Source organism: Beta vulgaris, chromosome 6 (genome assembly GCF_026745355.1).
Source record: "Beta vulgaris subsp. vulgaris cultivar EL10 chromosome 6, EL10.2, whole genome shotgun sequence".
NCBI classification, from domain to species: domain Eukaryota; kingdom Viridiplantae; phylum Streptophyta; class Magnoliopsida; order Caryophyllales; family Amaranthaceae; genus Beta; species Beta vulgaris.
The window spans coordinates 70,540,625-70,554,631 of record NC_079207.1 but is presented as its reverse complement, the minus strand read 5'-3'; the positions used below and the strand labels follow the sequence as shown (position 1 = coordinate 70,554,631).

The following is a 14,007-nucleotide window of genomic DNA, read 5'->3' as shown; positions in this document are numbered from 1 at the left end:
TTTCCATCACATTTAGAGAATAGTTCTTTATTTGCCAAATGCAAGGATCATTTCCACCAACAAGCATCCAAGGGAAGTTCCCTATGTAATTTTCATAATATCCTCTGCATATAGAATTCCGACTAATAAGTTAACAAGATGATTTGTAACCTATTGTTAGTATTACTATAAATGAGTTGTAAGAGCTAGTCAAGCTCAATTTAGTGTTCATATAGTTTTTATTTATTGTTTTAATGTTCTTTCAGTAGTTTGTAATTATGTTGTCAATTAATGTAATTTTTTGCAATGTCAAAAGTAAACTCTTTCTAGACCATGTCATATTGTCATGTGTCCAAACTTTGTAGACCAAGAATAGACTTTGACATGGGTCGGACCTATTCACGGGTTGGACCCGAGGGTTATGGGCAATAGCGGGCCAGGCCCGACCCCGTGAAGTGTGGGTCGTCCTGGGCCTAAAATTTCTAGATCTTGTCCACGATCGGCCTGGCCCACGAGCGGGGTTCGTGCCTCCTGCGGGCTGCGGGTCGGTCTAACGACCCGTGTTTTATGTTGTTTTTTTTATAGATTTTTAGTAGCTTTAGATTGAAAAGTAAATAGAAGGTGTGTTTAGACATATAGACAAACTCATGTCGGATTGGGCCTAAAATAAAAATTCTCGACTGTGGTAGGCCCACAGCCCACGTAACGAACAATGGGCCATGTCTGGCTTCAAGCGAGCTCAAGATCGGGCCCAAACCGTGTCGGACCGGACCGGTCTATGTGTTGTCACGATCCATGTCCACCTCTAACTAATAACTTCACATTTTCAAAATGAGGCTAACAAGTTAGACAACATAATTATTAGGAATCTAATAGTAAACGTAACTAAACCATTATACCCTATAAATGTTTTGTTGCCAAATCAATTGAGATGTTTTTTTTTCTTCTCATTAAGGTATCAATGTAAGACTTGATCCAAAAAGTTTGGATAGATGGTCTCAGTAAAGTAATAAAGAAATAGCAATCTTAGGGGATAAAAGGTTGGTGCTGACTCTTATCAGTTATCACTTATCAGTAATGTTCTCTTATATAATATGAAATCAGATCACATGAAGGCAGATGTAATATGCAGAAATTAATTACAATCAAACAGGAAAAAACTGCAAATAATGTATGTAGGCCAATGGAAATACAGCATAGCATTCTGCTGATCGATAACATGTGCAACCCCTTCAAAACCATATGCTTTTTCATGTGGGATGGGCCGGAAAGTGAGCTTCCATGTTACACTTGTTCTATAACCTTATCCCAAGAATAATTAATTTATAATTCGCCGATATTGTCTTATTTTATGTGATTATAATTTGCGAATGTTGCACACTTGCACTATGTGATTATAATTTGCGGATGTTATACTAAAGGCTAAAGCTATTTTGAGGGGTTTTAGTTTAATTTAGCTCAGATCATATTAGTTCGCGAATATTGTCTTATTTTATGTTATTATAATTTGCGGATGTTATACTAAAGGCTAAAGCTTTGCTATTTTGGGCAGTTTTAGTTTAATTTAGCTCATTTCAAATTAGTTCAGTTCGACGCAATTCAATTTAGTATAATTCAACTACTTTTCTTTTACAATTTAACTTCAATTTGATTCAATTCACCTCATTTTGTTTATAGTTTTTCAAATAAAAAAACAAGTCCTTAGTGTATTTCAAAATAATCCTAACGTTCACAGTAGTGTGCATCATGCATTCAAGAGAAAGATACATGTATCAAGTGTACTTAATTGGCTCAATGATGATGGATTTTGTAATCCCTAGAAATTTCCTTCCTTATTAAGATTCAATATTCCAAAATGGTGTCATTTGTCACCTGCTTAGTTTGATTAATATAACACTAGTATTTTTTTCAAGTTATGCGTGTGTGTCATATTAACGTTTTTTCGTCAATTAGTTATTCATCCACGTTCTCTTTGACATCGGAAAATCGTACATTATTAAAAGAGAAAGTACAACCTAATGCTAATACGACCACATCTAAGACAACCAAACGAACTGAAAGAAGCTTTAAGAGCTTTTACGATACACAGAAAATAAAACAAACAAAAAACGATAAAGAGTCGTATATGACGGAGGGCATCGCTGGTCAAAGCTAGTGATGGTGGAGTTAAAACTTGGATCGCTGATGAAAGTGGTGAGAAGAACTATTGGCGTTCACAATTCGGACAACGAGCAACCAACGACGAGCGTTGTACCTCGCCGCACGAGCAATCCCAACAAACTGCTATATCTTGGGATTCTGGGCTCATGATCTTGATAAGAGTCACATTCCTTTGTGACTCGATACTCTCGCTCGAGAGTATTGCAGGTTTCTCCATATTGAAGGGAGAAACGCTTTTGAGTAGGCGTGCTGAAAACCACCAGATGCAACTGGTGTGCCGCCTTCAGATTTGATATTGTCAAGGCAAGGATCATAAATATCAATGTCAAGCTAGGGAGAAAGCTAAATAAAGCGAGCTCTCGAACACTTTGCCGGTTTGCGAAACCGGAAAACAAAGATCCCAACCATGAAAAACGTGCATCTCCTTGACCACACACACAATATACTTGATTCACCTGTATCCACAACACAAATTCCAAAAAAACCACAAATTCTACTGTTATGAAACCCCATGCCTTATCCAACCAAGTGACTCCTAAACTTTTAAGAAACATATTGAACAAACTGATAATCATCCTGAGAATAATACTGATAAACAACCTTAAAATTAACCCACTTAGGGTGACTAACAACCAAGTGGAAAGGGGAAGGGAGGCCCGACTTAAACCAGGGGGAAGGCGATAAGGAGGCCCAACATAACAAAGGAGGAAGGGGATAGGGAGGCCCAAACAGGAAAACCAGGACAGGGGGATAGGGGATGGGAGGCCCGGACTCATAGGCGGATTTAGAGGGGGTACAAGGAGTACAACTGTACCCCCATTATTTCTAGAAAATAATGAAAATAAATGAATATGTTGAGGTTTGTCTTGTTGGTAGCAGAAGCGAAAAGAAAGATCCATGAATTCATGAGGAGCTCTTGAGTTCAAAACCCCACAAAGTTCTTTTTTTGCTTTTAATTACTCCCCTTTGACTCATGTTTAATTTATCTTAGCTTCAACACTTCTACTATATACTACTCTCTATGGGCCTATGGCTATTAGTGTGAAACTAAAAATTTATAAGTAAGATTACTCTGCAACTAGAAATTCATAAGCCCACAAAAAGAAAAGCTCCGAAATAATAATTTTATCTCTATTCTTTTTCCTTCAAATTTTCCTCATTTATATACTTAAACTACTGTTTTTAAATTGAACAACTTATTTTTAAAGATCTGGTTATTTAAATTGAAATATTGAACACTTAAATAGTTAGCAATTATATCTAAGTTCTTACTTAAACTTAAGGAGAAAAAAATTCCTCATTTATATACTTAAACAACTGTTTTTAAATTGAACAACTTATTTTTAAAGATCTGGTTATTTAAATTGAAACATTGAACAGTTAAATAGTTAGCAATTATATCAAAGTTCTTACCTAAACTTAGGGAGAAAAAAATGTTAATAAAGCTTTATTTTGAAAAAAAATAATTAACGAGTCTAACTACTTACGTATTCGTACCCCATGAGTAAATTCCTAGATACGCCACTGCCCGGACTCGACAGAAAACTAGGGAACAAAGGGATGGGGAAGCCCAAATGATACAGTGGGACCGGCCCGACGAACCAACGAGGGGGGAACACCAGTGAAAGCGACGGCAGGAGGGGGACCTACGCCATATCAACAACGGGGGAGGGGGAAAACCAACGACGACGGGAGAGGGAAAACACCAGCGACGATAGGGTATCGTCGTGACGAAACAACGAGTGGGGAACACCGACAGAAAAGCTAAAAAGAAGGAAGGCGGGGTTCGACTGCTGGCGTGAGGAGCCCGCGGTGGCTCACGCGACAATCGAGCCCGCTAGGGTTTGGGGGTTTGTGGCGAGTGAGTTTTAGGGTTTGGAAGGAGGAGTTTTCAGAGAGCTTGTTCATGAATAGTTATTCATCCATGTTACAAAAAGTTTAATTCGAATATATTTTTATAATTATCGTTAAATTTTAATAAGTTTTTCTTACATCAATGTTTCGTTGGTTTTTTAGTTCTTTGTTTCTCATTATTCAAATATAATATTAAGAGAAGGAAATATAAAGCACAAGAAATCTTGTGCTCAATCAAAATGGCAAAATTTGTGTATCAAGTTCAATCGTTGAATATTAATAAAGTGAAAGAGTTTGCGGCAAGTGAGTTTTAGGGTTTGGATATGGATATGTTAGCAAGAAGATAAGGTCAAAGTTAGCATATAAACAATAATTGAAAAGTCATCAAATCGTTATACTCCCTCTATTTCATATTATAAGATATTTTAGTAAAAAACATTTTTCTCAAAAAATAAGGCATTCTACGATAACAATGTAAAATTATATGCAACTTTTACTATATACTATGAAAGATAAGATTATACTTCATACATCTCATAATATAGTGTTCGCGTTCTTTTTTGGATGTCGTAAAATATTGTGCCTATTTTCTTTATATCATTTTGTTTGGACTAAATTATCTCTAATACTTGCATAAATTTTTCCATTATACTCCTACCTATTTTTCCGAATAGGTTCCCTATTTTTCTTTTATTTTATTTTTTTAAAGGAAAAAGGAAATAAACTACTAATTCCAAAACAAAAGTACCAAAAAAACACTTCCTTAAACATTTTCGGTAAATTCTACTATTTCTTTAATTTTTCTTAATTCTCATGAAAAATGAGAAGTGAGCAATATATTATAAAACGAAGAAAGTATGTTATTTTAAATCATCATATTTAATGTCAATTCTTACAAGTACTGTACTTATATAAATTTAACCAAACTAACCAAAATTTTAATATACCAAAAGTAGCTAAAAATATCTTATACTTTGAAATCGTGGGAGTCTTAATCTAAAAATTGACAAAAGTATTCAGAAGAGCATAAAATTTCTTTGAAATTTGTGTGCGTAATTGATATTGTTGCAGCAACATGTGATATTTCCAAAATTATTTGCGTGATTTAAGTAAATTTCAAGGCATCAGAAACGATGTGGAGAAAATAGTAGGCTACTTTTCCATATCCATATACTCCTATCCTATGTGACAAATGATATGACTCTATGACCACATCCACATGCTATTATAAATAAGGCCATCACTCCTTCACTATCTTCCACACTTAAACCAAACTGAACTACTTTGAGTGAGGAAAAATGGTGAAATGGGTGAGCTCAATACTATTGAAGCTTAGTTTGATGCTAAGCTTAGCTCTTGTAGCTCTTGCTAACAGTGGTGATTTCCATTTATTCTACTTTGTGCAACAGGTATTACATCTTTCTTGGCTATCTGTTTCTTAATCTTCTTATTTATTCTATACAACCATATTAAGGACAAACTTACACAATTAATCTAGTAAAGTACTCTATAATAATTCCAACTGTCCCATTGAGTATGTTTTCTAAAGTTACTCTAGTAAAATGACCATAAAATTAATTTAGAGACATGACAAAAAATTGAAAAAATAATTAGAAAACCTAATTTGCACATAGGATTCGGATTCGGGTATGGGTGCGGATTTGGGTACTGGAACATAAAATGGCAAGATTTTGTGATTTAGGAATGGGTACGCATACCCATACTGAATATGTATTGTATCGGGTACGAGAATACCATGCTACATAGCACAAAAATATCAATTATTCACTTGAGATCGTTTTAATAAGACAAAGTGTAGTTGAGATTATTATGGGATGATTGCTAATAGTTATTGTGGTAAAATGTGTTTTAATAAAAATCAAATCTTTGGTATATGATATCTATGTGCAAAAATGTGCAGTGGTTAGGATCATACTGTGACCAGCATGCAGAGAAATGCTGTTACCCACCATCAGGAAAGCCACCAGCAGATTTTTCTATAGAAGGGCTATGGCCTTACTTCAATGATGGTAGTTTCCCCTACAATTGTGGTGGAGGCAACTTTAATGAAGCTCTGGTATGCTTTTTTACTCTTTTTCCGTCTGCTTTTTGTTTTTCTTAAGTAGAAATTAAGAAGGAAATTTGTGTTTGGGGCTGTTTGTTGCTGTTGGCTGGCGTAGTTGGCTTGTTTGATTGGTTGAAAGTATTGGCTGTATGTATTGGCTTTTTAAATTGGTTGTTTAAGTCAGCTGTGTGTAAAAGTGTTTGGCAAAGTTAATTGTGGTTTTTAGCTATTTATTAGAGAGTTTGTGAATCCAAAAAAGCTGTTCTAAGCAGTATTTTCATTTTGGCCAACCAAAAAATCAATAAATAAATACTTTTTTTTTTATTATTTGACCAAATTGAAAAGGCAAAACCCTATAAAAAAACCATTTACCATTTTCTGAAGTGCAAAAAGTTTTTAGAGTAAATTAGTCATTCAAGTTGGTAATTGATGTCTTAATCTTGGTACTGAAATGTCAAATTATGAAATAAATTTCCACCTGTTTTTTGAGGGAATTGATGAGATAGTGACATTAAAGGAGTATGTGGGTTTAGTCAATAGTAGCGTTAGCCATGATTAATGGTCAATGTTTCTGGGTCATTGTTGTCCTTTTACTTTCGTTGTGAAATCATGTAGTACTATCTACTATGTCTAGGTGTAAGACAAAAGCACCTCAAATAAAGGTGCAGGACAAAATATCTCACCATTTTATGATTAAAGTTAAACATAGATAAGTGAAAATCCAATATTTGACAGTACATACCCTCAAGCGATAGTAAACTTCCTTCGTTTCATAATACTTGTTATATTTTTCATGGTGGAAAGTTTTACATTACTTGCTATATTTATTTTTTGGGCAATAAATTCTCTATTCTCTCTCCTCTAACACGTCCCTTTTCTTTTTACTCTCTACCTCTTTTTTCTCCAAAAATTGTCTAGAAGTCCGTAAATTAAAAAATGTAGCGAGTAATATGAAACGAAAGAAGTTGCTTAATCGATAAATATTATGGTGTCAGCTCCACTTTAATGTTGTAGCGCAGACTAAAAAGAAAAAGAACAATATTGACTGTATACCTTATACATGAAAAAAAAACGCTTTCTCGTAGGAGAATAATTTATCAAATAGATTTGAGTCTTGGGCTCTTATTAGCTTATTAGTAAGGCATTAATAAAGTGACAAACATATCGTTGTAGTTTGTATACACCTTGACCAAAAGTCCGAATTTCTTGAACAGTAGTCAAATAGTTCAAATATAGAAATAATTCCAAGTCCTTTGAGTTGAATCTGGGATTGTTTCAAGGATCAACATGTTGAAATCTGACAAAGATCCTTTTAGAATGTTATAAAATACTAGCAACACTAAACAAACGTTATTTAAACCTAATTTGGTGTTATCTAACATGTTACCACTGATTGGAAATGCTTGATGTTGTTTCTCATAATTTAGAGGCTTTTGGATCTTGTGAATTACACTTGGTTAATAGGTTCAATATATATGATCTCCATTAGAAATGTAACTGGATTTGAGATATGCTGTGACCCAAACTGATATATTTAATGACTTTATTTTGTCTCTAGTAATAGTACTACACATATGTATTAAAATGTCTATAAATGTTATTTAACACAAACAAATGACAATAAGCTTTTAACAATCAGTTAACACAAACAAATGAAGTACATTTATAAAAAAAAAACTTGTCAAATCTGCAGTCAATGTGCTGAACTAAAAGCTAAAACTTTGACAGTAAATTCTAAACTCTAACAGCTAAACTCTAAACTATATTTGCCAAACAATGTCAATATCTTTTAATGGCTAACCAAGGTTTTAATTGCAGCTTAAACCAATGCAAGATAGCCTAAGGAGGGAGTGGCCATCATTTACATGCCCCCAAATAGGAAGAAAGTTCTGGGTCCATGAATGGAACAAGCATGGAACATGCTCGAAAACGGTCCTAGGTGAAGTTGCCTACTTCCAAGCTGCTCTAAACCTCAAGAACAAGGTCAGGCTCCTCCAAGCCCTCGGAAACGCCGGAATTCGGCCAAACAACCAGCTTTATTCACTCAAGGCAGTTAAGGAGGCCATTGCTCGAGGAACAGGATTTCATCCTTGGGTTGTTTGTAACAAAAATTCTCAAGGGATTAGCCAGATTTGGCAAGTAGCTATGTGTGTGGATAGAACTGGTACCAGACTCATTAACTGCCCCTTTGTTCCCAAAGGACAAGGAGATTGTAAATCTCAAATCAAATTCCCAGCTTTCTACTAAGAATAGGCGTAGCTAGCTAGCAAATTAAGATGTGGTTGGTTGAAAAAATTTCATATTGCGTGCCATTTTTAGTGCACGCTTATGCTATGTGCTTACGAATGTTAAAGAGACTACTAAATTAAGAATATTGCCCATCAAATTATGTAATGTGTTCACTTTTCTACTGGTTATAGAAGTATTAAATAAAAAAAATTAACAATTGGAAACTTTTCTTGTATGAGAGATCATGGGAATCACAGTTAAAAATTCTTTGGTTATAAAGTTCATGTGTATTGAGAGGGGCTCAATTATTAAGCTCTAGTCAATTGAGGAATGTAAGTTACATAGTTAAAATGTAAAACCAACTTTGTACTTGCCATTGGTTTTAATTTTTGTTATCAAAGCTCATGAGATTCAATAACAACTCTATGAAGAATGACCTATAAATTGATCAATCTAATGGGGGCATTTGGTTCAAATAAAGGAATGGAAAGGGAATGGAATCAAGTAGACTGAAGGAATGGTAACAATAATTGTTACTTTTATTGAATGTTTGGTTCAACATTGCAAAGGAATCACTTGTAAGGGAATGAAAATGATTTTTTACTCCTCTAATTTGGAGGGTAACGTTTTGAGAGTTTGGGTTACCATCAAGTAAGGGTAATGGTTAATCCACTACCTAAATCAAACAAGAAGTAATGAATTTAGATTATTGAATCTGTTTTCATACCCCAAAAAAACTCAACCAAATAAGGCATAAGACTATTTTCTTACCTATTATCTGATTAAATCACATCTGAACATATAAATAAGTAAAAATACCGAGTTATGAATATATTTATTCCGATTAAATCTAATGGCCTTTTTGAACCAAATTATCGAATAAAAATTGCAATAGGATTTATTTACTATAAATTAGGAAAAAGATCTGTTTGTGAGTGTGTGTGTCTCTTATATAACTTGTAAAAACACGCAGTTCAAAATTTTCTTACCTATTAAAAAAAAGGAAAATTTGTTAAAAGACTTTTTAAAAATTGAATTTTGTGAAAAAGACATTTTAAAATATTATTTGAATAAAAATTAAAAATTAATTATTATTTTTGCAAGATGAAACATATTTTCATTTTCCAAGCATATTTCAACGCTTGAGAGAAATGGATATAAAAAGATTTATACTTCCAAACATAAATAGGTAATATACTTCCAAACATAAATAAGTAATGAAGTTCAAACTTGTGATCTTAAAAGTCATTAAGTGAGTTCAGTGTTCACCACCATCTCCTTTGGTTAGTATGTGATTTACTAGCGTAGAGCAATTGAGCAAACACGCTACTTTCGAGTTTTGCGACTTGCGATGTAGAAGTGAAATGCACATGAGCCTCAACTGAAAGATACAAATACACGTAACGTGACCCAATGATGAACTATAGAAGCAGCTTTAATCCTAGAAGACCTGATCCATTCACGTTAATCAACGCCAAAACGTTGCTACACGAGAGCGTGCAGGAGAATTGCTTAGCAGCTTTTGAATGGTAGAAAACATGCATTATATTTTGGGTCGTCTCATAAAATTAGGGGTCATGTGTTAAAATAAATTATAAAAATTAAATGTCTCATAAAATTAGGACCCTTGTGTTAAAATAAATTATAAAAATTAAATTTCGTTAAATAGGAGAGACGAAAGATTTATAAATGGGACTTTTTTTTTTTGGAGGATAGGAGAAGAAGAAAAACACGAAATAGAAATTAAACTATTTAAATTTGTAATTAGATTTAGGTTTTCTTTCTTTTTTTCTTTAGGCGGACAACTAATAGAATTGATCCCTTATATTTCGGGGGCCCTGTACAGTTGCTCATCCTACACATGACCTTAACCGCCTCTGATTATATTTGAAACTAGGAGTAGCTAATACCTAATCAATGATCTTCACTAGGGGAAAAAAAAGAAGGGCTGCGCAGGAAGGGCTGTGCTTTTCTTCAAAAGCGCAGCCCTACATAGCAGAAGGGCTGCGCTTTTGAAAAAAAAGCGCAGCCCTTCTGTTATATAGGGTTGCGCTTTTGAAGAAAAGTGCAGCCCTTCTCAAAAAAATTTGAAATAAAAAACTCGCGGGCTTCAAATATTAAGCGGGTTTCGTCAAATATATTATCCCTCATTCTCTCTCCTCTCTCACGTCCCTCCTTCATTTTCCTCCTTCCCTCACGTCCCTCCTCCCTTTCCTCCTTCTCTCTCATCCTCTCTTCTCTCTCAAAAACTCCCAGAAAAGTTGCGACAAAAAGCCTGAAATGATTTGCACTAATCATGCCGACGGAGTTTGATTGGCTATTGTGATACCTTTTCGGAAGCGGAACGGGCCAACGAGTCAAACTCACCGCTATGCTGTGAGGGTTAGGCTTTTTAAGCCATCCGAGTTCGTTTAAGCTCCAAATAGGCATTTTAAGTTTTTCCGATTTTTTTTTCCCTTAATTATGTATTAGAGTTTTGTTTTATGTATTTAAACATTATTAGGTTAATGTTTGGAGGTAGTTCTTGTATTTTCAGATCTATAATTTCATAATCTTTGTTTTGATTAATGTTCTTGTATTTTCAGATCTATAATTTCTTCTCTTCTGTATATTAGTTTTTGTTCCTTTTTGTTTCGTTCTTTTTTTTCGTTTTGGGTTTAGTTGCATTATAGATCTATAATTTCTTCTCTTCTGGATTTAGATGGTTTACTTTAAAGTAACGCAAATGTTAAAATTCAGAAATGTGAGATTAATAGTAAAAAATTGTCGAATTTTTATTTTTTTTTTGGTAGGAAGGGCCGCGCTTTTCTAGCGCAGCCCTACTTAAAAAGTGAAGGGCTGCTATTGAAAGGGTTGTTGTCAAAAAGCGCAGCCCTACAGGCCTTTTTCAGCGCAGCCCTTCTTCATTTTTCCACTAGTGCTTGCAAGAAAAAAAACCTAAATAATGTTCAATGTTTCCATTGATATATGTATATAGGTGTTGTTTAGGTTATTTTAGCTCACCTTTTTTTGCTTATTTCAGATCTAATCAAATCAGATCAGATCAGAAACACAGATCATGCTTATATTTAAAAACTCATTATTACTATGAATACTATTATTTACTAGTGCTTTTGTTCAAAAGGATTATTATTATTTTGTTGAACTTATTAATTATTAATATTGGTAATTATTATTAATCTTGTTATAATTATAAATGTCATTGTTATCATTATTCTAAGTTATTTTGTTGTTATTAGATAATAGAAAATCAAAAGCCATGTGTTAAGAACATAAGATTTGCGCAAAAATAAGAAATATATAAAAGATAATAGCTCAAATTCATGACAACGAAACTACTAAGTTCGGATTACATTTCAAAATAAGCTAATTGCGAGACACAAATTATAAATTTAGATCTGGTATACTTCTTCCTACCGAATTCCAAATCTCTCTAGCTATTTGAAGTTGCACGCTATCCATTTCTTTCTTGCGCAAATCATAGTTGTTTGTATATCTTATATTATTTTATATGAAAAAAAGAGTTAAGTCTACCGACTTCTCAAGTGTGAAACATTTTATAAGTGCTCTTATAAATTAGTGACTTGGGTTATATAATTATTTTTAGTAATTATTATTATTATGATTATAAATATTGTTGTTGTTATAAAAATGATAATAATAATAATTATTATTAATAAAAGTTGTATAAAAGTTATGATAGAAATAAAATGATAATAATAGTAATACTATAAATAAGATCTTATAATGTATTGCATAATAATGAATGAGTACAAAGTAATAATATAATAGTAATAATATATTTTATAAAAGATCAGATCAGATCAGATCAAAAAAAATAAGTTCAGATCAGATAAGATAAGATAAGTTCAAATCAGAAAATTTTAGGTGAACTAAACATAGCCTTAGTTGACATTGTTTAGAATAGGAAGTTGAAATTTTTAGGAATTGGAATTTCTTGGTATTGTTTGGCTGACAAATTTATGGAAAGTAGAATTTCCTAGGAAGTTCCACTTCCCATAAAATGGAGGAAATTACTTACCTAGGAGGACCTAGGTAAGTGGAAATTCACATGAGAACTTTCACTTCCCATGAATCACCAAACAACATTTAGCAATTCCTATGAAATATAATTGCATGGGAAAATAAATTTCCAATGAATTTGCACTCCCTACATTCAACCAAACGAGCACTAAATTATATATTTCCTTCATTCCCATTTAATTGCAACATTTCCAGTTCTGACAATAGTTACAATCACTAGTATAATTTAACTAGTTTTTTTCTTTGTGTTTTATATGTATGGAAAAAAATAATCATGTGAGATCTTGTTTGATTCATCTCAATGTGTTCTTTATTAGTATATAATTTTTACTATAATTTTTATCAAAAAATAACTAAAGATATTAATAATGTAATTTGAGAATTGATAAGCGTAAAACCGAAAGTGTTACAATAATTAACACAAATTCTTGGATGTTACTGTTACGCCATAGTTCATGGACCATACTTTTTTGTGAGCAAATAAGAAAAGTGTAGATTGTTGAAATATGCCTTGAATTGTCTGGTGCTAGATTAACCAATCACGGAGATTTCAATATATGTAGTTTAGTATTCAGCTTTAATTCTTTGTTACTTTATTGCGTTTATTACAACATGAATTATATATTTAGCATACACCGACAACAATTAAGATTATTTAGAGCAATCCTTTAAAGAATTATCTCTTTTAGAATATTATTAATTTTTGGGAAACTATTTTTTAGGTAAGATGAAGGGATTTTACTTGAGAAGGATGAGGAAAATTCCTCAAATGAGTTTCATTAACTTTGATCAGTAGATGTTAGGGATACTTTCAATTTAAAGAATGTAGGAGAGAACTTCAATTGTTTGGGAAGGGAAAAAAAAGCGACTTTTGTTTACATCAAAACAAATTAGCTCAAAAGATAAAACATAGAAAGCAGGCCCAGAAAATGAAAGAGAAGCAGCAGCAAGTAAAAAAAAGAACACATGATGCTCGGCCCAAAGTGTGCTAACCCAAAGCAAATTACCCACAACCATTTAGTGATCTGGGCAAACACCATGACAAACATAGGCGAGAACCAGTGACGCTAAACGACTACGCCTTTTTACAGACAGTTCCTTCCACTCTTTAATTTGTCTCTTCATACACTAATCTTGATTAAAATAATATTAGAAAGTATAACTTAAGCTCGATTAATTATCAACGAGTAAAAATTATAAAAAATTGATGTTATGAAAATATATGTTGAAACTAATTAAATAATATGTTACGAGTATCAGATTATGTGCACGTGTATCATTTTTTCTAGAGAGAACCTCATCTTCTAACCCACTTTAAATTAAAGGCCAAACGAATCTATTCATTTCGGACATATTTGAGCTAACTTGGATGGATTCCAACTCAAAAATCTTACATGATCCTCTAAAGGTGTGTACTAGAATTAAGATGATTTTGTATTCTTGATCATTACCCAATACCCTTGAAGTTTATAGTTTGTCCTTTAGCTTCTCATTAAGGTAAATAAACATCTTCTTTTTATTTTTGATATGGACAAGGTAAATAATCTCAACCGTATCATGCATATAGTAAATATCGAACACAAAAAAAATTTGTTTTCTTCTTGAACGAAAAAGAGCTACATTTGTCTTTTTTTGCTTGTGCATATAAGTTGGTATTTTCTGCTGAGTTTCTTCAT

General features: G+C 33.0%; 1 protein-coding gene across 1 annotated transcript; it reads left to right on the top strand.

The window, feature by feature from the left end:
• Window positions 1–5,189: 5,189 nt before the first annotated feature.
• LOC104897907 (ribonuclease 1) lies at window positions 5,190–8,511 on the top strand. Its single transcript, XM_010684876.4, has 3 exons — window positions 5,190–5,402; window positions 5,915–6,070; window positions 7,877–8,511. The coding sequence occupies exons 1-3, from the start codon at window positions 5,292–5,294 to the stop codon at window positions 8,303–8,305; spliced, it is 696 nt and encodes a 231-aa protein (XP_010683178.1). The 5' UTR covers window positions 5,190–5,291; the 3' UTR covers window positions 8,306–8,511.
• The last annotated feature ends 5,496 nt before the right edge of the window (window positions 8,512–14,007 follow it).